The sequence below is a fragment of the Aythya ferina genome, assembly GCF_964211825.1.
Source record: "Aythya ferina genome assembly, chromosome: 6".
NCBI classification, from domain to species: Eukaryota; Metazoa; Chordata; class Aves; order Anseriformes; family Anatidae; genus Aythya; species Aythya ferina.
This window is the reverse complement of record NC_140303.1, coordinates 14,073,209-14,101,170: the sequence shown is the minus strand read 5'-3', so window position 1 is coordinate 14,101,170 and position 27,962 is coordinate 14,073,209. Positions and strand designations below refer to the sequence as shown.

General features: G+C 36.6%; 1 protein-coding gene across 2 annotated transcripts; it reads left to right on the top strand.

Annotated features, from left to right (window-relative positions):
- The first annotated feature begins 107 nt into the window (after positions 1-107).
- MPP4 (MAGUK p55 scaffold protein 4) lies at positions 108-27,553 on the top strand. 2 transcript variants are annotated; one of them, XM_084524355.1, is made up of 21 exons: positions 108-6,716; positions 8,554-8,675; positions 9,622-9,699; positions 10,197-10,277; positions 10,819-10,950; positions 11,656-11,737; positions 12,628-12,713; positions 13,211-13,282; positions 13,736-13,932; positions 15,106-15,170; positions 15,934-15,951; positions 16,975-17,013; positions 17,986-18,006; positions 19,234-19,248; positions 20,389-20,430; positions 21,299-21,469; positions 22,482-22,562; positions 23,470-23,563; positions 24,374-24,482; positions 26,154-26,288; positions 27,130-27,553. In XM_084524355.1, the coding sequence occupies exons 1-21, from the start codon at positions 6,659-6,661 to the stop codon at positions 27,319-27,321; spliced, it is 1,890 nt and encodes a 629-aa protein (XP_084380481.1). In that variant the 5' UTR covers positions 108-6,658; the 3' UTR covers positions 27,322-27,553. The 2 variants fall into 2 exon arrangements, with proteins under 2 accessions (XP_084380481.1, XP_084380480.1); XM_084524354.1 differs by lacking the exons at positions 15,934-15,951; positions 16,975-17,013; positions 17,986-18,006; positions 19,234-19,248; positions 20,389-20,430.
- The last annotated feature ends 409 nt before the right edge of the window (positions 27,554-27,962 follow it).

The following is a 27,962-nucleotide window of genomic DNA, read 5'->3' as shown; positions in this document are numbered from 1 at the left end:
GGGAGAGGAGAATTCTAGCAATGAGGTACCTAAATCTATTGCTATACTTCTCATATTTGCAACAGAATATAGAGATAACAGACCTCTTCACGTTTTCAATTATACTGAATAATATGGCGAGAGATAAGTAATAATGTGCATGAAAGACGAGCTATAAAAAGTTTGGAAAAAAAAAAAGCAACTAGCAGAGGAGAGTATAATGAAGTGTAAGCCAGGAATTCTAACACATAATCTTTTGTGCTAGGTATCTTTCCATGCACTCATCTGTTGAACAAAATGTACAAAATATTTAACAGAAAACAGCAGGAGCGGAATTGCTCCTGAATAAGGAGCTATGCTAAACAGCTGAGTAAACCCATGGCAATAATTTTAATCTGCAAAGATGGATTCATGATTTATTTCACCTTTTGTAAGAGTGCAAATCATTAAAATCAGATTTTTTTTCTCACTGTAACTGTTCAGCATCAGTGTCACTTGTCTTTAGGTGTTTCAGAATAAGAAAGGATTTTAATTATAAGCTTTGCCATGTGAAAAGCTTTTTTCATATGACCTTACATCTATACTGCTTCTCTTCTTTAAACCGAGAATGTAACTGGAGATAAGAGGTTGGTTTTTTCCATTCTCTTTCCCGCCTTTCAAGAAAGAGGTATAGCTACAAATATGTAACAACTTCAAATGTTGAACTTCATTCACTTTGAATGTTACAAAGTAAGGGGTTAAAAAACAAAATATATCTACTTGTTCTATCTGTATACATAATCTCTTAGAACAAGTAGTGATATCACCTATGAATTTAGCGTGCTGATAAATATAAAGCAGACAGTCTGGGCTGGATGTTCTTGGTATTTCTGATGTATAGTTTAGTTATTAGATGAAGAGAATCCTAGGATTAAATGTGCTTCTGACACAGATTCCAATTTACAGCCTATGTGGGCTGTGATGCATTAGGAAATCAGTACAAAGCAGCTCTGTATTTCTGTAGCTAACGAAAAAAAGAGTTAACCTGAAGGACTTCAATCTCTGTTACTTCATGATAATTCATTTTTTCCTCATCTTTTTCTTTTAAATTTTCTTAAACTGAAAGTTGGATATTTCTTCTGCTGCAACAGAAATCCTGTAATGAGCAACAGAAGATCAAGGTTACAATATTACACGTTCTTGTTACAGGCACAGTAAGTGAAGACAGACCTTAAGAGCTAGGTGTCCTATTGACTAGGAAGGTTGCTGCAAATAAGAAACCTCTTATGTGAGACAACTTAAAGTAGGCTTTTTCTGCAAGAGAAGGGTTAAGGGGATTTGTTCTCTTCTCCCTGGTAATGAGTAGTTCTAAGGTTAGGTTTCTGCGGATTAAAAAGGAGGGGATGTCTGTAGATTAGCTAGGGCAGTGAGGATACTTGCTTTACTAACATCCAACAAATATTCTTTCCCTCTGGAAATTCTACATGAGCTGGACATGGTGTGATCTGCTGTATTTACAGGTAAGAAAATGTTCTGTACTGAAACCATTGTACTGCATGATAAATTTCCTGCATGCAATTTTGAAATTAGTTTCTTCTCATAGCTACAGCAAAGCTAATTAAACTTGTGATAGCTGTTAGTTCCCATTAGCTAAATGTGTATGAATGGGGAGTGGGAACTAAAAAGAGATTTCTTCTTTACTCCTAATCTTTTACAAAATAATCTGACTTGAATGCTAGGTGCTATACATTGACTAATTTTGTTGGACATAGCTTCACTTCGGACAACAACTCTTGTTGTTTCAGAAGCACTTCAAGGAACAATCTCTTGTATGGTGAGAGATACTATAGAAGAAAAAAATGACTGTGAAGTCCGTTCTTTGAACTACCTTGCCTTATACACTTGAACTGATTTAATATCAACGTACTGATCTTGTCAGTTTTCTGTTTGGTAAAAGACTGGGTTGTTGGCAATGAGAAGCTGGAAGTAAAGCTGCCTCCCTCACATGACTGCAGTTTGCTGCACTCATGTATTCTCTGAATGTGCTTTTGCTTTAGGAGGCAATACTTTGGTGGCTTTACCCCCCATGTAAACAAGATAATGGCTTCACCAGTGGAGCTATATGCTTTTGTTTTGGAGGGAGGCAGGATGATTCATATCGTCAGATACATCTGGAATCATATTGTCGGATATATCTGATTACAAAGAGTAATGGCATTTTTTGTGCCATCAGCAACCTTATGTATGTGGGTGTGATTATCTAAATCTCATAGAGTGACTTCTGAAAAAAAATCATGCTCGTGTCTGCTTTCTAACCTGGGTCACCTCAAACTTGCAGTAATGGTTTTTGGGTCAAAATAGGCATAAATGGTTTCAAAGAATGTGTCTCAGTCTTTGCTTAAAATAAGTGTATTATTCTACTCATGTCTTAGCTTGTTTTTTTTTTTTTTTTTTTTTTTTAATTAAAAAGCTCTAATCTTGTATCAGTAAGACCTTCTAGACTGTGTGATACTAGTTTCAATGAATTTCACTTCTGCTGAAGGGAGTAGGCCCTGTAGCTGAAATTTGGGATAATTGATGTTTATAGGCATGGGGTAACATGATTCCTTTAGACTCTTCAAACCGTGGTGCACTCAGTATGGACAACCAGTTCTTTCCCTAATAACAGGTAAAGAGCTATGTCTATTTTTTTTTTTTTTTTGAGCTTCTGTAACTGCATGCAGTATGTGTGAATGCTGTCTGGGAGATAGTCAGGTAAGCCTTTTAACAAGAAGTTATATCTAATTTATTAGGATCCCTGGAATGAGAAGACCATGAGCTTTGGCCTTACAGTCTGTGTAGATACCTCAAGGAATGAAAGCACAAGTGGTAGTCTTAGCTAGTTTTCCCTATATGCTAGCAATTTGGTAGGCCTTTTCCTAAGGAAGTTCAAATAAGCCAGACATTTTTCATTTTCTCTTCTGGTAATGACTTATTCATCATCTGTTGCTCCTGACTGCTGCTTAAACCAGACTTCACAGTTGGAAGCTGCTTTCCTGTTATGTGAAAATATGAAACAGCTACTGCTTTATGAATGAGGTGAGATGCATTGTTAAAAACATGACAGATTTTGATGTTTAAGTGCTTATTCTGTCAGTGTGAGCATAAACACTGTAGTGTAAAAAAGGAAGGATTGCTAGCTTAGTTTGTTAACCCTAGCTGCTTTCTGATAGCTGTATCCAAGGCTTTCACCCAAAGGCAATCAGTCAACATTCAGTAGCTTTCTTAGTTTTCCTTGGAAATCTGAGGTCAACCTTGAAAACAGCGTGTCTAAAACTCCTAAACAAACAGAAATTAATCTCATAAAAAAAATTGAATAACTGCCAAGTAGAAGGTTGTAGGATATTCTTTCTTTGACAGGTACGGGATAACTTTTCTTTAGTTCTTTCCCATTTTGACTCATTGTGCTGTGCAAGATCTATTCAAGGTAAGAAGAAATCATAAACGTGATCTGGCTTGTAAGACTAAATGGTAACTTAAGGTATTCCAAAGACTGGAGGGGTTCTTTCTGCAAAACTTCTCTTTTTGCAAGAGAATACATCATTGGTGACTGTCAGTATGGTGACATGCTTATTTGGTAAGCAACACTAGTTGAACAAAGCAGGTCTATATTCACACTAACTATCACCAATAAAAATACTCAGTTTTCAGTGTTAATCAGGAATCTTAAATTTAGTTGACTTTTTTTGCTTGTCTGTTCTGGTGTTAAACTCTGTCTTTTGACTAGTTCTATCAATAAGCTTTCAGAGATCTCTTGTCTTTTGTGTCTTTCCCTATATATTTGCAGCTCCCCCTCTGGTGATCTGTGAAGGTGTGGTGATCTTTGTTTTTGCGAGAAGAATGTATGTATGTCTGACTTTTAAATCTGGGATTTCGATATGCAAAATAAAACATAGATCAGAACTATCTCTCTATAGCATGTCTGAAATGTTTGGAAGTGCTCTTTTTTTTGGTCTTCAAACATCCTTTATCACAAAACTAATCAGGATTTTGAATTAGGAGTGTGCTGTTGGGTGTCTATTGGACTTGATAAAGAAAAGCAAGCAGCCATTGTACATGGTAACCAACAAATGTTAGAAATGTCTATCTTTATGTTTTTTCAGATTTAAGTAACTAGTTATAAAAGCAAGAGATGCATTGGAACGAGTAGTAATAATAGGAAATGAGGCTTCTGAAATGCAGTTTACAGGATAAGCTGTCAGAAGAAGCTTCCTTTCAGGATGTAACTCACAGATTGGCTTTGTAAATACTTCTACAACTGGATCTGTAGCTGTGGACTCTTCCCTCCCAAAAACATGGGACAGAGCAACCAAGCTGAGGGTTATTTATGTTTCCATATTGCTGATATTCAGTAAAAAAAAAAAACAGGGTACAATGAATCCTTGAATGTATTTTACAATGCAGGGACTCCTCTTTTCTTGTCTAAACCATCCCACAGTAAAGTTTCTTCCCTACTCCTAATGTCTTCTGTAATTAAGAAACAGGTATTCATGGCTAGGTTTATATGGTCTGCTTAGCTGATCTGCCTAATGATGGATTTAACAAAGCTTAACAAAGGGGAAGGCAAACCCTTTAAAGGAACAGAACTCAGACTATTGGGGGGGGGAAATAAATTAGAACACAGTTCCCAATGGATATGTGGTAGGAGGATTCAGTGTTACATTTGTAAAATATGAAAAAACAAATCTTTCTCAATGGAAAAATGATTATGCAGTGTAGCACTGGAATGTTGCATTGGATACTGGGGAAACTGGGGAAGGATCATACAATATTTTGTTGGTCTTTTGAAAGAAGATATAACTAAAAATCTTTCGTATTAGAATCTCAGTGAAATATATAATGGAGCATCCTATGGAGGTAGGTTGTAATGAATAACCAATACTCAGTAATAAAATGTTTGAATTGTTATCTCCTGATTTTCGTGGCAGGGGTATGTGTGTGTGTCTCCCTTCATGTCTTCTGCCTTTTGAAAGCAGTTTTGTGATTTAACAGGAGAGAGTAAACATGATCTAAAAATAAGTATTAAGAACTGCAGTAAAAGTGACAGTAATGCCTTCTGCTTTTATAAGCAGATCAAGATAAGGCATTTCCTGTTTGTACCTTTTGATATTCTCTTTCCACAGAACAATTTATAGGGAAATGGCTGCCTTTATGGTTTACTAATCTGGGAGATAAGCTATCATATATTTAACAGATTTTGGTAAGGCATTATACTGTGCATAGTGTCACACTGCTGTTTGCTGTTGGCTGGGGTACTCAGTTAACTCATGTTACAGTTCAACTTGTACTCTGAATCTTCTCAAGTGACCAGTTCAAATATTTAGCCCTTCACAAGTAATCCTACAGTAATGGTGATCATGACAATATCTCCAAACTTGATTTGAATAATTTCAAACGTGATTTGAAGTTGGATCAGCTAAGATGTAATGAAGATGATGAATTAATATAAATCTCTTGTATGTGGATTCTTGATGCATTGATGTAGAAATGTACCATATTTTACAATTCCAGAGAAATCAGTCAGGACAGAACTGTGTGAATGCCAGAAAATGTGTTACCTGGTTAATTTCCATATTTCATGCAACTTCAGAGAATTCTGAGAACTCTTCTTTTAACACAGTCTCTTACTGCTTTGTTAGAAACAAATTGGAGACCTTCTTCCACTTCTGGTCTAAGGAACCATTATGGTGTAGTGATAGGTTGTCACAGAAGTTCATGGGAGGGAAGGGAGCTGGAAGAAATCTTGCAAGTCTTACTTCTTACATGTGGAAATTAATTCATATACAAGCCACGCTGAATTTAACATGAGTTTCTGCGTTACTTCTTAAAAACAAAATTAAAAATCTTATGTTAAAATTTAAAGAAAAAAATAAAGTAGTTTATGCTGCTTTTTATAATGAAAGGTAATATAGGAGTGGTATTAGATTAGCAAATAACTTCTTCTCTCTCTGAAAGTAGCAGGCAGCTATAAATGCCCAAGGCAGATGATGATACAATTGAGGTAAGGTGTGGATTTTCGGTTTTGGGTTTTTGTTTATTTTTCAATTCACTTTGAGGTAATAAAAAGGAAAATATGAAATCTTTGTGAAACAAATACTTCCAAAGACCTTAAATTTTAAGTTATTGAAACAGGGTTCCCTTCTTTACAAAACTGTACCTTTGCTCAATGAAAATTCCATAGAAACTCACAGAATCCTTACATTTTAATATTGTATCAATTAGAATAATTATAGTTAATTTTGCTTTGAATATGATTCTTTTCAAAGCTGTGTAAAGCATTTTGTATTGTGTATAGGGAAAAAAAGATAACTTTCCATGGTAGTGCACTTAAAGCTGGGGGACAAAAGATACACAGAACAGTTTAGCTTGCTGCATTAAGTAGTCTATAATAATGGCAATTCCAAGAAGTAAAACGGTAAGTTTGCAGTTGTCTTGTTTTGGTTGCTAGTGGGTAACTGAATTAACACTTGGGGCACATGCCTTTAGTTTGTGCTTGCAATCAGTTGTGCCCTTGAAATAAGAATGGTTGTCCCCACTCTTCTACTTCCTTATCAATTTAAAATACCTGATGGTTTTCTGATGTGAACATACTCTTTTCCATAGTTCAGCATCTATCTTTGTGAAACCTACTTGGTGTGAATGCTGCACTCTAAACAAGTGGATGGAATCTTCTGGAATGAAGAAGATGGAGGTGCCGGAAATCTGCAGTCAAGATAATGGTACGTACAACTCTTGCATCTCTTTTTCCAGGAGAAGGAAAACTGGCTAAAAGGTTTATTCTGTGTACATGTGACTCTCATGTGAGTCATGAGAGAGATGAACATATCTAGAAATTTTATTACCTAATAGTGGGAATGATTCTTAATCTGTAATGGTGGTAGGCAGTTAATTTATTAGTGTCAGAAAAGAATACCTGGCATTTGTTTCTGGCTTATGAAGTCAAGGGTCTCCGCAGCTGTATCAAGAGTTACTAATAACTGCAAGGGTTTTTTTTGCTGAAGGAAATGATTCTCTGTATTTCAAAGATTTGTGCTTCTGTATTGAATGCACTGGTCTATTTGACCACTTTGTATAGGGATAGCATTCTTGGAGATGTTTAGGTGGTGCAAGTTGTCAAATAGAGGTAACCAGTAATAAGGAAAAAGGTCTTAAAGTATTTCAACCAAAACTACCATTCTACTAGGCATTAGGAAATACCTATAGAAAGGAATCTTTTTAAAGTTAACTGTGTTGTGGGAGATATTTGCCTATGGAGCTAACAGTCAGGGTTCACAGAGTTCATGGATGTTAATCGTTATTTAAGTGTTTAGATGTCTGCTTTCCAGAAACAGATAATTGATAATGAGGTACTTTACCAGGCTTCAGAGTTTGGATATTCAACAGTTCTGCCTAATGATAGAGGTAGAAGTCCTATCTGCAGAAACTTAGCAAGGAAGTACCTGTATACATTCTTGCATAATGGAGCTAAATTTGAAGACAGATCCAACACAAGTGTTGGTAGCATCACACAGTCTAGAGTTGATAAAGGAAACAACTGTCAGTGGCTGTAAAAATTGTTCTCAGGAGAGAAATAAGTAGAAAAGAGCTGGTTTCTATGTTCAGGTTTGCTGTGGTGACTGGATAATGGCAGCTGATTATGCTATGTGCATCAGAGAGTACTTGGTTATTGTAAGTCTGTTGGATGAGCTGTAGTTTTAAGAAATATTTTTATTTTGATTAATTAAAACCAAGATGCTAGTAGCCTCTATTTCAACATCTTTCCTGTATTATAGCATGTTTTAACAAGCAATACTGTGTTTAATGTTACTTTTTTATTAAAAAAAAAGAAGTAAAGCTTCTAGTTAATCTTATTGCTGAGGTTAAAGTAAATTCCATGCACTCGCTAAAATCTGTTCTGTATCTAGACCTGATTTTGTATAAAATCTGATCTATTTGTCACCTCTTACCTTCAGTTCCTTGAGATTTTAGAAGAACGTTGTCTTCCCACCCTCCCCACTGTACCAGAATACTGTTCCTAACAGACCAAATACTACTTTTGAACAGTTAGAACAGCTCTTCCCGTTTCCTGGGAAGTGTTCTGAGTGTCTGACAGCAGTATATATTTAATGGGATGACATATTTTATTAGTGATGTCCTCTAGAATGTCTGTACTTCTCAAACATGCAGGAAGATGTGGTCCCTGGCTTGAACAGTGGGCCATCTAAAAGAAAAGCCTATAAAATGAACAAGGCAATTTTTTATGCGTGCCTCTTCTCAGTAGGAGATCTGAGTTTGAACTCAGACTTCCAATATGTATGGGATTCCCCATGTGTTTTTTCTCACAGGTAACTTTAAAATTGTTGGTATTGACCTAACCCTAATGAATAACATAGTAAAAAAAAATCTTATGCAACAGAGTTGATTGCAAGGAACAAGTAGAGCAAACAGAAAATCAGTATATATTTCTTGGAAGTATAAACTGAGGCAAGTTGCTTTTCGGAGGTCTGGGTCACTGGTTGGCTTTGCTTGATCAATTTGTACTGAAATGTGTTGCAATTTTCTGTTTCTTGGACTCAGGTTTGTCTCATATTCTGACCCTAGTGCTACAAGAACTGAATTTGCTCTGTAAAAGAGATGTCAATGGTGTTGGCATGTTATATGACCTGCTCAGATCTCACTGGCTGCAAGCACTTTTAAAGGTAAAATAATATTCAGCTATGAAGGTGAAGGTTTCTTGGAAAGTGGTATCTAGGGAATAGCTATCTTATTTTGCCATGTCTGAACAATAAAAATTTCATTACACTAACTGCTACCAATCCTAATCTTGGGACTAACAGCAGCAGTCAAGGTGAACAAAACCACTTTTGCTTTAAGGATAAAAAAAAAAGTTTTCTCTTTTATAGTGTCCTAGACACTAAAGTCATTACTTGACATGCCTGTACCAAGGCTGTGGGTGTGGAAACACAGGCTGAGCACAGCACTGTTCAGCTGTCTTTTTGTGCTCTTAACTCTCTGGCTTTGTATCCCATTTCTTGGCATGGATGTTTGAAATCATACAATTTGGTTTCAGCCACGCTGATCTCGTGTTCAGCTGAACATTGCACATTGTTACAGAGCAGAATTTTGGAGGGTGTTTCTGTCTGAAACAGCAGTATCTCTTTATAAGACAAATTCTATACAAATTCTGTTCTAACAAGGCTTTTAAAAATCCTTACATATTAAAGAAGAAAAAAAATGCAATGGATAATAATGCTTGTATGGCAGTTCTAAATACAGCAATTTATTTTAAGTTAAATTTTACTTTGTTCATCAGGCCCCACAACTTGGGAAAGAAAGTAAGCCACAACTCAAAGAATTGATGCTGTCATGCCACTGTCCTGTGTAATCAGATTTTCTCATTGGAAAATTAAAAACTGCAGCATAACTGGCTAGCTGGATTATAATATGGAAAGACCATTAATTATAGAATCAATTCCAGATCCCTTAGACATTAAAGATGGAGATCACAAGCTCTGTGGCTCTAGTTGTGTTGAGAAACTCCTGGAAATGTAGTATTGTCCTTTGCATGTTGTGTAGATACCTATATAGTCAAGAGAACAGATCATGTCATCATTGCATTGTCTTGTCTATCACTGCATGCAACAGATTTACGAATGCCTCCAAAACTACCTTGGAAAAAGGCCCATGCCTGTCACACTGCAGGCGCGTGCGCTGAATCGTGAGGTAAGACTATGTACACAGTGTATTGTTTTACTTAGCTGCAAATAACCATGTTTAATATTTTATCTCAGGTGTGAGTACACTATATAAATGGGAAAGATTCTCTCTTCATATGTTCAACAGTTGGTAACTGTCTTTAGAGGGATAAGAAATAAATACAGCTGTCATTGCTAGACTGCATGAGCCCTGACAAGTGTATTTTTGTATTTTTTCTAATTAATAATTAACTACTAAATTTCTGAATTACTGAGAGTTAATGACCAAGTGGAGAAACTGACACTAATGATGATATCAGTTAAAACATATAAAAAGCTAATTTAGAGCACATGGCACTGTGCCTGAACTAAACTATGCCTGCCTGAGTAATGTGCAACTATGGTAATATGGTCTGATTCTAGAGCATTGTATGTATCTTCTCTTTAGTCATATAATATGCAGATCTTAAAATACTTTATTGTCCTCCATAACCAGTCTCTGTGCTTATTCTCTTATGTTATCAGGTGGTAGAGTTGCTGCGTGAAGCCCCTCAGTCTGGAGAGATCAAAGAGCTAAGACGACTACTGCGAGCTCCACACTTAAGGGCAAGTGCTGCTTAAGAAAGAGTTGTCTCATAGAGGTATCTGGAATGGGAATGGAAACAGATGGACAGCTGCTCATGGAGACTGGCAAAGGACCCAGAAGAGGCTTAGTTTCCTAGTTATGAGCTAACCTAGTTGAGAATAAAGATGAGGACTGTATCTGAAGCACCAGCTGCAGCGTGCTGCATTTTATTAGGGACTACATTTGAGAGAGATGTTTCTTACGAAGTTAAATTCTGAGCAGTTGATACAGACCTATAAAAGCAAAGTTTGTGGCATGTAACTTGTGTTCTTACCCTAGAGCTCCAAATAGAAATGTTTCATCTTTTGTAAATTTTCTAGGGGAAGTAAAGAGAGGAACTGTTCTTAAAACTTTCTTTCACAGTTTAAATTTCCAAGTGGAAAGAAGAAGTTGTCAAGGTGCGAGAGGGACTTATGTCTACTTGAGAACTTAGTCTCTGATTTCTGTTTCCTGACCTATCACAGATAAAAATCTATTCTGTTGTCTGATCTTTGCTGATGTGTTTTTTTTTTTTTGTAACAGGCCATGCTATCTGCTCATGATACTGTGGCCCAAAAAGATTTTGAACCAACGCTTCCACCACTGCCAGACAACATACCTGAAAATGAGGAAGCCATGAGGATTGTCTGCTTAGTGAAAAACAACCAACCTCTGGTAGGCAGTTTTCTGATGTCTGTCAAATTACTTTATCTTACTCAAGTATTGCATAATACATCACATGCATATTGTTGTGTTGTTTTCTTTTTCCCTAGGAATGTCACAGAGATTGTGTGCATACTTGTCTAGCTGGTACAGAATCAGAGAATCACAAGAATTGTTGAGGTTGGAAAGTGCATTAGGAGACCATCTAACTCTTCCTGATTAATGCAGGGACAAGTAGAGCTTGTTGTTCTCAGAGCCTTGTCCAGTCAGGGTCTGAACATTTGGCAGATGTTTTTATCTTGGAAAATTCAAAATGTAAATAGGACCAAGAGCTATTCCTTTGGTCAAAATAGGAAAGAAGGAAAAAAAAGGAAAGGAGGAAGAACTCGGAAAGGTTCATTTGTGCTTATAGGCTGAAAACATTGTATAGTTTGACTAATCTGCTTTGGGAAAGGAGAGGTGTAATGTTTGAGATAAAGATGTCTCAGAGTAGGTCATCGAGGTTATTTTAGCATGATGGGACCAGAGGATGTTGAAGGACTTAGTACAATGCAATAGTACTACTACTGATACGTTCTTGCTAGATCTGTGTGTTGTGTTTAAAAGGTGCATCTTTCAATGCCTTTTTGTCATTGCAAAGGAGATAAGGCTTGTGATTTGAAAGGAAACTTGCAGATTCTTCAGTGATCAAACAGTGTTTTTTTCTTTGTTTGCTAGGGTGCCACCATTAAGCGCCATGAGATAACAGGTGATATAACAGTTGCCCGTGTGATCAATGGTGGGCTAGCAGACAGAAGTGGTATGTATAATTTGAAGCAAGATAATACAAAATGAAACTTGAAATAAGATTTTTTGAAATAAATAGCTTTGCTTCTACAATTTATCTTGTGTACACTGGACAGCACTGTAAACAGTGATATGTTGCAGTGAGTTTGATTCTGATTTCATTTTCATATGAACATGATACATTTTGAGAGTTGAGGTACAAATACAGCTTTTCATTCTCCAGATGATGGCAGAAAGAATACATAAATCTGTCATGAAATTGATTGTTAATAACCAGAACTGTGATGTAATATGAATACTGGCAGCTCATTCCCTAATGGAGAAATAAAATCACAGACTACAGATATATCCTTCCATAAGATAAAGGGCTCTGAGGAATATGTAGTAATACTTCTTTACACTAGTCAGCTAAACATTTTGGTAGCATTAGTTGCTAAGCAAACTTAATGACATTTCCTTGGAAACATTACTACTTAGTCATCCTAGAATTGCATGTTTTCCATGTTCCTTTGGAAACTGAACTAAAATGTAAAATGTCGGAAACAAAACTGAATTACAATCATAATATTTCTGTTGGTATTGTCTGGCTTCTGTTTTCTTCTCTGCACGGAAATGGTAGGCAATAGTTGAGTGTGTTTCTAGCTGGGTAAATATTTGAGTTGTTATAATTGACATTAATTATTCAGTAAAAGTAAACAATGTTTGAAGACTTTATAAAAGATTTAAAGGGGTCCCAAGGCCCCCCTCTGCACCCAAGTGATAAGGAGTTTCCGAAGGTCTGTTTCCAAGTCTCATGATTTATTAGTGTAATGGGTTTAGATGGAAGATGTTCAGAAATTATTTTAGGAAATAAAGCTATATTAAAATGTTTCTGATGCTGCTTTCATCCTTTTTTCCCTGTAGGGTTGTTGTATGCTGGAGACAAACTAGTGGAAGTAAATGGAGTTCCTGTTGAAGGACTTGAGCCTGAGCAAGTTATTAATATTCTGGTATTGAATCTATTTTGAATTTTTTCTGCTTGGGGAGTAACCATATGCTGTTCTTCTTCCCTACCTGTCTGCGCCCTCCACCTCCCTTGCCTACTGTAAAATTTATAACAGAAAATTCAGATTGGTTCCTTGCTGTGGATGAAATTCACAGCTGCTCATGAAATCAGAATGTGTGCAAATTCAGGCTGAAAGAAACAACACATGTATGAAAAAAACACCACATGTACGAAACAACATAGAAAGAAACAACAGATGTAATAAAAAAAATTATTTAAAAAAATATTTATTAAAAAAAATATTTTTAAGTTTCCTTCTCGATTCTACTTAATAATATGACACCACAATTTTTATTTATTTAACTCAGTCTGCCTGATTCCAGCTGTAATATAGATGTTATATAGTAACCTCAAAGCTATGCAATGTTGTTTGTGCTGATGAAAATTGGTTATGTTGAATACCAGTCATACTATATTTTATACCTTTCTTTAATCATTTAGGCCTTGTCTCAGGGAACAATTATGTTCAAGTTGATTCCAGTTTCTGATCGTCCTGTCAGCAACCAAACAACAGTAAGATGCACTTTTTTTCAGGCCGTTAATGTAAGCAGTTGCAACAATAGGATCTGCATAGGGATGTGATGCCCTGGTATGTGAAGACACGATATTCCTTACAAGTTTGCCACAGTCCTTAAAGAGTTACTTGCCTTAGTGGCTGCCTCTCATCTGATGTCAATATGCTGCTCCTGAAGCAGTTAATATAGTAAGCTGAAATATAATTGTGTTAAAGGTAAAGACATTTTTGGAGCCATCTAGAGGGTAGAGGTGAATTTTCATGATTTACAATGCTTCTTTGTTAGCCCTCCTTTCCCCCAGTGTTCTGTAGATAGGAATTAGTGCTTGATCTTTTTTTTTTTTTTTTTGAACATGTCTTCGTCATTAATTGACTTAAGTAGCAGTCATACCTGGCTTTGTGATTATGAAGCTCAGGTTGTATCTTGTTGTGTTTTTTTGTTTGTTTGCCAGCTATATGTGCGAGCAATGGCAGATTACTGTCCATTGCAAGATCCTGCCATACCGTGTGCTGATGCAGGTTTGCCTTTTAAGAAGGGTGAAATACTTCAGATTGTGGACCAGAATGATGCTCTCTGGTGGCAGGCCAGGAAAGTTTCAGATCTCAGTGCCTGTGCTGGACTTATACCTTCAAATCATCTTCTTAAAAGGTAAAGAAGCCTTAATTTTTCTGGTTTCCAGTCCAAAAATAATCCAGTTATTCAGCTTTTGCTACTAAAACTTTTACCAGTCATAGCACTAGGATTTGGTGGTATGGCAAACATCCGTCTTTTTACTGGTCTCTTGCTCCTTCCTTAAGAGTACCTGTGTGAGAACATGCTTTTGAAAATACCTGTTCCATCTGAAATCCAAGTCTAAGAAGTCCACGGCAGTTGCATAGTCTTTTTGTTAGTTGCAAAGCTGTCTAATGGAGCATAGCATCTGAAAGTTGAATGGAAATTAAGGGCCCTGACTGTTTAGGACCATCATTAATGATTTAAAATAAAAAAGCTGTGGGGAGTAGTGTGGGATATTAAAAAACATGGTATAGGAGCATTGTTTTATCTTTAAAATTAAAAAAATGAAATGAAAAAATTGAGGTATGAGTAACTTCTTCAGCGTTGGTCGAAACTCATGACTAGATGAAAAGGAGGTTGGAGAGGGGTGAGGGAATGCTTGAGGAGAAACAATGATTCCTTGCCTGTTTTTTGCATAAATAATCCTACTGTTTGTTTCTGAAACCATCCACTGTAAACAGAAGTTAAACTGCTGTGGCACACTTGTTTGATTCTCTTACCATGTCCCATCTACATTGCCATCCGGAAAATACAAGGCCATGCAAGGCCTTCTGATCACAGAATCACAGAATAGTTAAGGTTGGAAGGGACCTCCGGAGGTCATATTGTCCGACCCTCTTGTTCAAGCAGGGCCATTTGATAAACTTTGATTTATGCTACATATAAATGTCTGCAGTTTTTATAATGGAAGTTGAAATCACACCGGGCTGTGACTGAGACTGGAAGCAGAAGGCTCTTTTCTAATTTCTACAAGGCTGTAGAACAGTATGGCTAATGTGCCTGTCCTTACATGTTAATTGAAAATACTTTGGGGCTGCTGATTTGGAAATTGCCTTTAGATGGTTATGGTAGTGTGTCTGCTATTTTTGAGCACTGTGCAATGGGCTAAAACACTGTTAATATTTCTGTTCTTGGTGTCTTCTACTAGCTCTGTACTGATTGATATTATACGTAGTCAGTGAATCTGATTGGAACATAATGCCATTATGGACAGATTATTTCCTTTTTTTTTTTTTTTTTAACTGTGCTAAATTTATTTCTTTACAGGAAGCAGCGAGAATTCTGGTGGTCTCAGCCTTTCCAGCCCCACCTCTGTCTCAAATCATCAATGTGTGAGTAAAAATGTATTGGAATGGTAGAGTAGGAAGAAGTCTTGTTTATGCTTCCCAGAATACTGAAATATAAGCTCATGCAAATTTGGTTTAATTAAAAGACGTTGTTTCTGGAGCCACTTCAGAAGGGTGTTTAAAGTATTCCCTTGAAAATACCTATTAAATGATAGATCACATGGAGGACTGATGCTGGTGGTTATCTCCAGTGTACTTGGGATGTGTCTGAGAGAAGCAAAGAGTTAAGTTCCTTCTGAAATATGTAAGAGCTAGAGCTCTCTGTGCACACAGAATTGTGTGTGAGGAAGTCTGAAGTGACAAAGGTACTAGCCTAGTGACTTTCCAGAGACACATGTAACAGTTTTGCACTGGAAAATGCTTTGCAGTATGTTTAAAATATTTCTTCGACATAACAGATTTGAAAGATAGAACTTTTTTTTTCCTCAGTGTAAGATAAGCTATACTACCTGTGGGTTTACTTGTGGTGATAATCCAGAAACATTTTCCTCTGCCAATTATAACTTAACTTTCTGTAAATGTTGACTTACTCCCCAACAAAGAATGTTCATCCTGTTTTTTCTCACCACTTTTTCTACTAGTTCTTTATACTTGCATAGAATTATATTTTTTCCTGTTGTGATAACTCTCAGATTAAGTGTTTTTCATTGTGTAGGATTCTTATAACACTGATTGCTTTGTTAGAGCTCTCTTTCACAATAATTTTATTGCATTTTAACTGCTTCAATGGATATAATACACTGGACAGTAAGCACTGTGGAAGAAGGTATGAGATGGTGCCTGGGCTACACTGCATGTCCGTACTTAGAATCAACATAGCTATTTCTTTCTTAGCTTTTTAAAAAGTTGTCAGAAGCAAGGCAGTTTGAGTTTCTTTTGCATGCATTCGCTTAGTTCCTGTTTTGTGTGTAAGACTTGTTTGCTTGAAATAGAAGAAGCCTACATTTTCTAATGGTGGAAAATTAAGCTATGCATTGTCTGGTAGGTAACTGAGATTTTGGATGGGGTGCTTTAAGGAAAGAAGAACTGCTTTCCCCACTCTCACCCATCTTCAGCAGCTCACCTGAGCAACTCCAAGAGAGTATTTCTTTAAAGGATACCTTTGGGCAAATGCTTAGGATGGAGGCAGTAGTTTATTGGGACTGGAGGAATATGGTTGACAGATGCCCTGCAACTGGAAAATAGCTGCTGCTGGGTCTGTCTGCAGGGGCATACAAGAAAAGAACACCCAAACAGTACAGTATTGTGAGCCCATTGCCCAAACCCTGACATGAGATTTCAGGGACATGAATTGATGCAGTCTGGGCATGGAGAGGGAGCTGAATTGATATTTTCTTTCTTTTTCCATGTGAAAATAACTGAAGATCAACCAAACAAAACCATTTTCTTGAGCAAAACGTACTAGAAAAGTGTGCACGCAGGCTATAAGAGAGAATAGAGCGAGTGGAAATTGTTCTGTCATGGTAATATTTAATAAATAGATTTCTGTAGGGTGAAGAGAGCAACAGACATGTTAAACATCTTACTACTGCAAAAACAATTCAAATTAAACGTTCACTTCTTGGTCATAAATGCTTCAAAGCACTGGTTTAAGAGCAGTCTTTTGCTCGCTAAAGGTGATGATGTTGGATTTGCAGTGCTTGAAGTCCATCAAGATGTCTAAAACTGATCTGAGCTTCGTATCTTCCTGATGTCTGAGTTCAGTCTTGTAAGATCTGTAAGAATTTTGTTTCCTCCACATTTTTTTCTGATTCGCATAACTTTTTTTTCTTCTTGTGTTGATCTGCAGAAGATGACATGCAGATTGATGAGAAGTGTGTGGAAACAGGTAACTGAATTCACTTGAGATGATTCTGTTTACTTCAAAGTAGTAGCTAGTCAAAGTGTGGTTTTGTTTCCCAGGTAAAGAGAATCATTCTTAAAGTGAACTTAGTTGTAGAATTTATTTTATTTTTTACTTCGGAAACATGATAGTGTATTAAAATGGGCTTTCTGCACTTCTGGCATACTGTGAATGATCGTTTACAGTGAGGTATTGTGCTGAAATGAGGGACCACTCAAAAAAACATATTTGAGGTCCAGCTTGTTTGATTCAGGTTTGGGCTGTGTAATGTTAACATAATTTTTGTCTGTTCTAGATTTCATGCTAGATATTATTGTAATCTTTGAGTACCCACACAATTGCTTGTACAGTGTGTGATCTGAGGTAAATACAGTTTTAGGAACCGAGCAAGAATAGTTATTTAGGGAGCAAGTACTATTTACATAAAGTGGCACAGCTCATATAGCGTGTCTTGAACATGGTGGCCTCAGTTCCCTCACATCCTTAACTGGAGGGTAAGGATGCGGTCACTGTCACATCGTTAACTGTAGGCTCAGATGAGCCTGAGTCCCCTTTGGTGTTGTGCAGGGGATATGAAAATGCCTGCCTCACATGGAAGTAGGTACCGTGGATTTGCAGTCACACGCACAAGAAAAAAAACAACACAATGCAGACTCTGTATGAAGAGTCCTCCGATTCCTACACCCATCCACTTACTGTGTGTTATGCTATTGGAGAACAAATGTTTTCGGTTTCTAAACAGATTTCCAGAAGACAGACTGGAGAGAGACCAGACAGTTAATTCAGGAATGGCAAGCTGCACTTTAGCCACCTCAGTGTAGAAGGAAGTGAGGAAAACTGTGTTTGAGACAGACTGATAGGAGCCTGAAAAATTAATTTCTGATTATGAAGATCTATAGGAGGAAAATACTTATTTAATTATTTTTTAATATCTTTGCTCTCTGGATTTCTAAAAAGATGAAGAAACATTTGAGTCTGGTAAGTTCCTCTGACCTAACAAAATTCCTGGCTATTGTTTTGCTGTGAGAAGTGTGTCCACAGAAATGCAAGCGGATTAAAATTAACAGCAACAACAAAGAACAGATGGCAAAAACAAGAATACTATTCTAGTTCTAAAAGCCATTTTGGCTTGAAAGGCCATTCTGTAAAATCCTGTTGGCTTAAGTCTTTTCTTCCTCTCAGATTACCTTAGCAGTAAAGTTTTTATTCTGTTATTCTACAGAGGCAATGCAATTGTGTTTCTTATGCATCAGTAACAGATACATATATCAAATCTTAATTAGTTATACCTGTGCAAGCTGTGACAGCAGGGGCTGCATTGATGTCAGAAAGGATAATGGGATTTACTGAGTGTGACAGAAGGCCTGACTCCACGGTGTCTGTAGGAGCTGTTGATGTGGTAGAGAAGAAAGCTGTTCTGAATTGTTTCTTGCATACCAAACATGCACACAATCAACAAAATGCTTTTATGAAATTAATGCTTTATGCATAAGATAAGACAGTCAATCTGTGGTGTTTTTTAATGAAGCTGGTCCTTGTAGGGAAAAGCTACATACTACATATTCAGATTTTTGCAAAACTTAAATGTTCTGAAATAAATCAGTTTTCCACTAAAATAAATCTGCTACTGCTAAACTTCTTGTTTGAGATATTTGGCAATCTTGTGGACAAAATGTGATTCCACCTTACTTTTCCTGCTACTAATCTCCATTTGACTTGCCAGTAGGATTTTCTCCTATCACAGATGGCTTTCTTCCACCTCTTAAGCAGTGCCCAAAGCTTTTAACACAGAACCAGCAGGTCTACAAGACCTTTTTTTTTTCCGACTAGGACATTAGTGATAATTGCATTTGGGGATTACACTTGCAAATCCTATTCAGTACTCACTGCTGAGTCAGCTCTCTGCTGTGTGTAGACAGGAATAAAATCAAGTATTTTCTATCCTTCATTTTACTTTAACAAGTAGCTGGACACCTTTGTGAGATATTTTGCAAGTACGATTACTGAAGTAGGTGCTGTAGCTGAATGTCTTTTGGGAACTGAATATTCATGCTTCATTGGGTGCTTTTTGGATTTAAAGTCTGCAATACCCTTTCTCCAAAGTTCCAAAAGCTTTGGGTCATGCTGGTTAGTTTCTTTCATCTTAATTTTGAGGAAACAGTCTTTACTAATTGTTCTATATCTGTCTTTTGTTTGAACGCTCAGAGGAGCTTAAAGAAGGTAACACTAACTTTTCTTTCCTCCCTATTTCCTGTAAGGAGTAGGCTTTTAGAATTTAACAGAGCTTATTGCATTACCAGGAACTACACTCCACTTAGGATAGCTGATACCTGATTTGCTTGTTCACTGTAGGACTCCATGCTGCACTCCATACCACAGAACAGAGGGTAGATAAAGTAGAAGTCCTTAAAAAAAGATGTGAATAATAGCTCAAAATAAATGAAGATAAAAAAAAAAAAGGCCTATGCTTATGTCTTCTGTATCTCATTCTTGATTTAGCAAGGCCTAAATAAAGGCAATACACAGCTTGGATAACTAAATGCACAATTAGGGAAAATTAAGAGTCCTTTTTGAAGAGAAATGTGAACACCATCACCATTTTTAAGTGCCTTCAAATCACATTAATAAAATTGCTTTTAAACTGTTAGAGCATTGATCTACTGGGAAATTCATATTTTTGAGCTTTGTAGAAGAAATTTCACTTTAAAGTGCATGTAGAGATAAATCTCACCAAAAAAGACTCACCAAATTGCTTACATTATTACAAGAAACATTGTGAGAATGGGGGCAAAAGAAATTGGAGGAAACAGATTTTTCTGTGATATTGAGGTACAGATAAAGATGATTAAAAAAATAGTTTTCATTCTACCTGAATGATCTAAGCAGATGTGTATTGCATTTTCCAAATATGCTATTGGGCAGAGAAATTGACTTGTGTATTTATTTTTTATTTCTTGTTTTAAGCTGTTAAATTATTGGTTATTTTAACATTATAATTAAAGAATTCTTCTAAGCTAGGTTTAATCTGTGAAGCTTAAATTACGCAGAGTTCTGGTTGTACTTGAAGTATTTAGAAACATTGTCTGGTATCTAAATATCTTAGAACAAAATAAAACATCAAGTTCCACATCTAACTTAGAAACAATATGAATTTGTAAGCTAACTTTCTCTCTTATAGAAATATTGGTCACATTTGAATATTTCATATTATGGAGTATTCTGCTTTTAAAATCAGATTAATCATAGTACTAGTTTGTTTATTGCAACACTTTTCATGTGGGATCAGAAATAATTGCTAGCCATTTAGCTCTTAAACTTTCAGTCTTCTTTTTCTTTCATGAGAATTTTTTCTTATTGTAGAAGAGGAAGAATTTGGTGAATTTGGTCAACGAGTCTTTATTGGTATGCAGTGACTGAAGATAAGTAAGATGTTTGGGGATTGATTTAGATTAAATGTCTGTGTGAAGCTTCAGTCAAATTTCTTCAAGTTTCTTCACTTCACCTAAAGACTTACTGAATTGAATTCTACTTGCTCTGTTTTCCAGACCTCAGGAAGTCATTTCCCTTATACTAGTACTTGTTTTCTCCATTTGAGCTTCTCCACATTAGATTTCTACTGAGACCTGGCCATCACCATTTTATTTGACTGGCTGCTAGACTTGGCTTATTTCAAGATTCTCTATATTAGAGCATAATGTTCTGTTGTCTGTCATAAATCAAGAGTAATTGAGTGCTTTCATTAGAAAAGTAGACCTAAAAGTGAGGCTTTCAGAATTGGATGGTAAGATGAAGCAACAAACTTGTCCTTGTTACTAAACCATAGTAATCTGTAAAATACTGAGATTCATTCTGTAGGCTAGAACAAATATTCCAGATCTTTTTAGCAGAGTGTTACAGCTACACCTTCAAATAAAAACCAAACACCGCCACCAAAAAAAAATGCACAATTAGTCTGTTCCTAGCGATGCTTTATATGGCTATAAACTTCTCATTGGGCTTGTTTTGGGTGTCTTTTTGGGGTCTTTAATTCTGGGCTAATTTTCGGGTAGCTTTCAATGAGACTTGACCTCATTTCTAGCTGTCTTCTAATGCTCAGAGTATGCTCAGTGTATCAAGTTGATACACTAAGCACAGCAGTCAAACGAATGTTTAAGAAAACACCTCAAAAATGCATCATATGTTTAGCTTAGAAGAAGACATTCTAGGTTACAGAACTAGCTGCTTGCATTTCAGTTGTGGTTTTGGGTGCTGATATCTTTGTTCCTTACAGCTGGATTCCGCAGAAGTATGCGCCTGTGTCGCAGGAAATCCTGGAACAACCAGCAGTCGTGCTATGCTCGGTGCCCCAGCAGCTGTTACAGCGCTCTTGCAGCTCCTTATGAGGAGGTGGTTAGGTACCAGCGGCATCCAGCAGACCGGAACAGGCTAATTGTACTAGTGGGTAAGCTGTAATTACTTTCTGATGCTAATTTCACAGCCTGTAATGGAGGCGAGGAAACTGTCCTGGTCAGAATCCATTGAGATTTCCTGCTCCTGATTGCAACAGGTAGTGGCTACTGTGTAGGTAGCTCTGAAAGCAACATTTCAAAATGATTGTTTGAAACTTGACCTCACTGTTGATTTTAAAGTCTAACGTATGCATCATGTTTCCTTGAAACAGTGAATGTTTTTTCTTTTTTTTTTTTAAATAGAAGTATTCAGTAGTAGTCATGCATTTTTGTTAAAAATGCATTTTATTAGAGAAGTGATTTAGTCTTATTATTCAGTTGGTACTGATACAAAAAAGCAATGAGAAAACGTGTAATTCACTAGGAAAACATGGAGGCATTTCCACAACCAGAATTAAAAATACATGGATATGGCAGTACAAAGAAGAATGTTTGAAAAGTCTTGACTGGAAAAATCTCAGTCGTGGGTGAAAGGGAAAGCTAGAAAACAATGCCTTTAATAATGTTTGCTATAGTAAACGTTATATTAAACAGGCTGCAGTCTCTTAAGTAGTCTTTAATCTTAGTGACTGAAAGGAATCTGTTTTTCTGCATTGTTCTGCGTTCCTAATGAAGCAGATTTAGTAAAGTTGCTTGTCCTTTAAGTCCAGAAGTTTTGATAATATTTTACTTTAAAATGGTATTGCTGAGTTGCCTCATGGGAGTGACTGTATCGCTGGGAAGTAATTTGTGCCATGATCCATCAAGATGGTTCAGTCGCTTCTGGTACATTTTTCAGGAACTTGAAATCCACAGGATTAAACTGTGGAGTGATTACTTGTGAAGAAATCCAGCAACAGAAGTAGCTATCTGATTTCTATTCTGGTGGTAGGTCATTGTTTACTAAAAACATGAGTTTATCATGTTGCCCATACAAGTGAATTGGTAAATGTGTTGGAAAATGAGAGTTGTGCATGCCAAAGGTGCCTCTGTCAGTAATATTAGGTATTTTTTTCAACTATTCAGGTCCTGCAGGAGTGGGTGTGAATGAGCTTCGGCGAAGGCTTATCTCAAGTAACCCACGAGAGTTTCAAAGTGCTGTACCTCGTATGTAGCATTCTTCCTCTTCTCCCCCACCCCCTTTCAAAAGTGGTGATTAGGAAATGTCAGGGCTATCTCTTGCTGTTACTCTTTGCTGCATGGTTGGTTTTTACTGCAAGTCAGAGTTGCTTAGTTTTGTAAGGATTTAAGTAGTTTAAAATACTTTCTCTTCATTTTGCAAATCAGCCAAAGATACTTCCAAGTTTCAGCTCCTGAAACCATTGAACTTTACATAGCAGTAAAACTGTGTGGTTTTGTTTAATCATGACATTAGCTTTTCTAGCTTAAGAAATCAGAATATTTCTTAGGCTGTGAACTATGTAAGTTCATAGTATTCAAGTGATTGGATATGAGAATGAAGGCATCTGAAGTTGGTGCTTAATAGGCTTTGCAGCTTTCCTTATTAGTATTCTGGTCTTGAATGAGACTTACACAGCTTAATTTCTGATATAATCATAGAAACAGTCTCTACTTGTGGTTATTTTGTTCTTCATTTGGAAAACCAATCATGCAATATATGAATCTGAATCTCGTGGAAAATTTAGGAACTCTATTATGCTTAGGATCTAAAAAACAAGTGAACTGTAAATGTGGGAAGGCTTGCAGAATGTTTCAGAATGAACTTGAGTTAACTTTACCTCAGGAGGAAAAGCAGTTGTGCATACCAGTTCAAAAGCAGTTCTTGGTTTGAGTCGCTGATACTCAGATTAAACCACTCTCCTCCCATTCAAGCACTTTCTACTTGGCAGCCAGTAGTAAGACAATGCTTTTACTCTGGACTAAAACATGAAAAAAACTAATTTTATTACTTGTGTAAATATTGTTATGTGTCTTCAAGAAGGCTGTCACATTTTCACTTACAATATTACAAGAACTTACTTGCAATTGATTTCCATCCCATCTCTACTTCCAGATACTACTCGTGTTCAGAAGAGTTATGAAATGAATGGTCGTGAATATCACTATGTATCAAAAGAAACTTTTGAAAACATGGTGTACAGCCACAGGTAACGAAGATAAATTACACTCTTGTTATTTAAACTACAACAAATCCAAGGAAAGATGGTTTTGTACTTAGGGCTTGGGTATGGGCTCCTCTGTATGCTTGCTGTATCTTTGGTGCAAATTTGGGTCAAATTACTTGAGCCTGTTGTCTCAAAAACTCTTCATGCAGTTGCAAATCAGCTCCTCTATAATAAATCTTGGAGTCCTTCTTAAAGTGTGATTCCATTTCCAAGCTCATATGTCATTTGTAAGTTAGGAGTCGAGCCCTTCTGAAAACTGGGCTGCTTTCTAAAACCAAAGGTGTGTTCCTTACATACATTTCCACTGCAGAACCTTTGCAGTTACAGCATCACATAAGCACCTGAACTGTAAGGGCCAAACTTTTAGAACTGTCTGCTCTGTTGTATGCTTCAATGGTCTCTATACTAAAACAGACCAACTTAGCACCAGAAGCTACAGTGCTTTAGCTGTGCAAAGTGCTTTGAGATCTTCCCATTTATGAAGTTATTAGTACTATACCCATTGTAAAACCTTCTATACGAGAATCACAACCTCTGAACACATCATTTATAATAGCAAAATAAGTAGAAAAATGCGTGCTTTGAGATGTTCAGATTAGTTGTAATAGTCCTGATTTTGTGCCCAGTGTAGCAAGCAAGAGAAAGGGTAGAGGTTGTTCAGCAATGTTCCTTACATTTTATCATGATTTATTCTTGATCAGTGGATTAGATCTGAACGTTTTAACCTTTAAATAGAACCTTCTTGAGACTCAAGCACTCTTCCATTTTCCTTCTTCCTTGCCACTGTTGCAGGATGCTGGAATATGGAGAATACAAAGGCTACCTGTATGGTACAAGTGTTGATGCAGTGCGAACAGTCCTTGATGAAGGGAAGATCTGTGTAATAGATTTAGAACCACAGGTGAGTTGTAAGGGGGCAGGGAATCTACAACTGGTATCTCCTGGAAGGAAAAAATAATTTTATATACACTCTTGAGCTACTGGAACACTGTTAGATGCTTTGTCTTGTATTTCATGTTAGTTTATGGTGCTTATTAATAGTAGATCATTCTTTGCATGGATCTTAGTGGTGGGGAAAAATACTACAGTGACAGGTACATACAGATCTGCCTAATTCTATTGTTTATTTGTTTCCAAGTCAACAGCTGCATTATCATTTGGAGTGATGCAGAAAAGTTTTCATACTTGCTTACAGCAAGGCTTATTCGTTCATGTGGAAGCTCTTGCATTGTATTTCCTGTTTCTCCAAGGCCTGTTAGTTAAGAGCTTTGTCCTTCCATTAGCAATCTCCAAACACCTGTTAGCAAAAGCAGCAACTTAATCATGCAAAAATAGGGAATTTTATCATGCATTTCTTTCTCTTTAGAAGTAACTTAACAGCTGTGAGTAAGCTGCTGGCCTGTGTAACCAAATAGCTATACAAGAACTTCAAGGGAATGCTTGCTCTGTAGACTACAATTCATCTAAGGTCCCCAGTTTGCAGATGTTAGCTGTTTGAGAAGGGGCATAAGACTTGTAGGATTTTGCTGGACACAGCTTTAAACTTAACTGTTATTTTTATGTTTAGTACTTAGGAGCTGTTTAGGCTGCTGGGTTTGAGCATCACTTACAACTGAACGTAAAGAGATGACCACAACTCACTCATTCCTAGAAACTTCCCTCTACTTACACAGAGCTAGTCAGAGCCTTAGTTTAGCAGTAGTTTGTGTTATTCTAAATAAAAGTTAAGTTACATTACCTCTTGGGGGTGTTCAAAATCCAAATGGCTATAGGAGCAGATGAGGCCTCACTTCAGTCTTCATTTTGACTCTTAAACTGTCCATAGGTTTCTTTTGCTGCAGTTCCCATAAACAAGAGGGAGGAGAAGGGAGAGAAGTCATCTTGTTGCTTGAACATATGTGCCACTATCAGTTTTTAGGGTATGACTTTGGGGCAATATTTAGTAAGGATATGGAGCAATGGCACATAACTGTTCTTTAGTAACTGCTGGGAGGTAGGAGTTGCCTACTTGTATTTTAAATCTGACAGGTTGGCCACCTTTGACAGGTTGGCCACAGGTTGGCTGCAATTGTTGCGATTTTTATTTTCTTCTATCTTTTTCTTTATTTCAGTTCCCTCCACTGCTTTGCAGTAGAGTAGTTTAAAAATGCTTTCTAGCATCAGGGAATGTTACACAGCACAGAGATTACCAAAAGCAGGATATTTTCTTTGTTGGAGTAAAGGTGTACTTTTTGAAAGGTAGCTACCCGATATTTTAAAGGGAAAAAAAAAAAAAAACATTCATTTTTAATGTTGTTGATTTGTTAATGACAATGTCCAGACACTGACTGGCATTGAAAGCATCTCCTAATAAGGTTACCAAGCAGAATTAAACAACCAGTATGCTATACTTGCTTAATAATGTCTGCTCTGGGGATTATTAGTGAGGTCATTTTAAAGTAGGTGTTCGTGGAAAAGATTACTGCTAGGTCTGGAGATAATAGTGCATTGTAAACAATTGGCTTTTTATGGGAATAAAGCTGGGATGAATACAGTTGAAATACTTTAACTTCTTTTTATTCATAATTTGCAGGGCATCCAGATAGCCCGGACTCATGAATTGAAGCCCTATATTATATTCATCAAGCCATCCAGCATAAGCTGCATGAGGCAAACTCGTAAAAATGCCAGGATCATTACAGATTATTATGTGAACATGAAATTCAAGGTGAGATTTAGAAATTGAAGAGACACAATTTACTACACTTCAGAACATAATGCATTTTACTATGTTACTAGGTAATAATTTTCTGTAAAAAGAAAAAAAAAAAGTGTATTGAGGGTCATATCTAAGTTCTTTTTGTCCATTTATTTGTTTTTTCTCTAAATTTTCTTTGAAGTAGAGGGGTTGTAATTTGTATGTAGGTTATTGAGGCATTTGCATCAAACACCTTTAAACAAGGAGGCTATTTGGTATATTTTTTTGTTTTAACTAACTGCCTTTTAACAAGACATGACTCAACACATTTACTGTTTGCATTGAATTGTGTAGATAGAATGTACTTCATTTCAGTGATTTAATCAAATTTTTTTCCATGTTTTAAATATTTAATGTATTGGTGTGTTATATATAGTAACACTGTGTAGTGTATTACAGTATTGGTACCAATTCCACAGTGAGTTCTTTAGATAAAACACAAATCCTGCTTGTAGGAAATATATAGCTTGTATTTACAATGCGTCTAGTGCATTTGTCACCACTGTTTCCATGAAAATAATCCAGTTTAGGATCTTAAAGTATTGGAGAAAGTGTATAACTGTAGATAAAAATAAATCATAATTAAAATGATGAAGAAACATGAAAGTTGGGGAAATAAAATGTTAGAACATGGTGCTTTTGGGAGCAAATGGAACACGCTGAAACACAAGATAGTTCATTGGGAAAGATATGGCAATTGACTGCGTTTCAGAGGCTTGGAGCCTCTTGTTTATGTGGCCCAAGTTCTGCAGATGCCATGCAAATATGTTTATATGATACTAGAGCTTTATGAATTTATTGTATGTCACAGGAAGAAGATTTACAGGAGATGGAGGATTCTGCTAAGAAAATGGAAGATCAGTTTGGTCAGTTTTTTGATCAAGTGATTGTGAATGACAATTTACAAGAAGCATCTGCGCAGCTGCTATCTGCAGTCCATCGTGCACAGGATGAGCCCCAGTGGGTCCCTGCAATGTGGATATGCTCAGATACTCAGCCATAATTCTGAGTGGCAGGCAGCTTCATAAAGATTACAGCTTATGTTTTACTTCACGAATAATCCTAATGTCAGGATTGTCAGAATTTATCTTTGTATGCAAGGGATTTGGAAGAGGATTAGGAAAGAAGCTGCTACAGGAGATATAATCATACTGTGTTATAGTTGCATCCATTTTTGTACAAAAAAGGAAATGTGAGCTTTCAATTACAAGAATAAAGGAAAATATATTTTGTTGCATGTATTCACATAATTTACTCATTCAAAAACTATACAGAAATCAAAAAAAATCACTTCCCTGCTTCTTTTATATTAGGGTCACCCTGGTCCTGTGATACTTGTACATGCTGGAAATCTTACTTGGTCCAGAATATATTTTTTCTTAGCAGGATATATTTGAGCAAAGAGTATTATTTATAAAGGTATGTTTGCTGCTTGTCATGTTTACTTCTTAAGACTGGAGCATCATGGTCTCAGCCACAAGAAAAATGGCTGTAGAAACCAGTTATCCTCACAGTACGTGTAGCATTTTTCTTCTATCCCATCAACTCAAGTGAGTAAAAACTGCCACAATATAGATTTGTTAAAGAAGGACACAGACTCTGAAGCCCCTTTTCATTTTTGCTTTAATCTAAAGCAGCACCATC

Bases quoted from the DNA above. Each gene is read 5' to 3' on its own strand.
- MPP4 (XM_084524355.1), top strand. From the start codon at position 6,659: ATGGAATCTTCTGGAATGAAGAAGATGGAGGTGCCGGAAATCTGCAGT. The intron at 8,676-9,621 runs GTAAAATAATAT...TGCATGCAACAG, and splicing joins GGCTGCAAGCACTTTTAAAG to ATTTACGAATGCCTCCAAAA. The intron at 10,951-11,655 runs GTAGGCAGTTTT...TTTGTTTGCTAG, and splicing joins TGAAAAACAACCAACCTCTG to GGTGCCACCATTAAGCGCCA.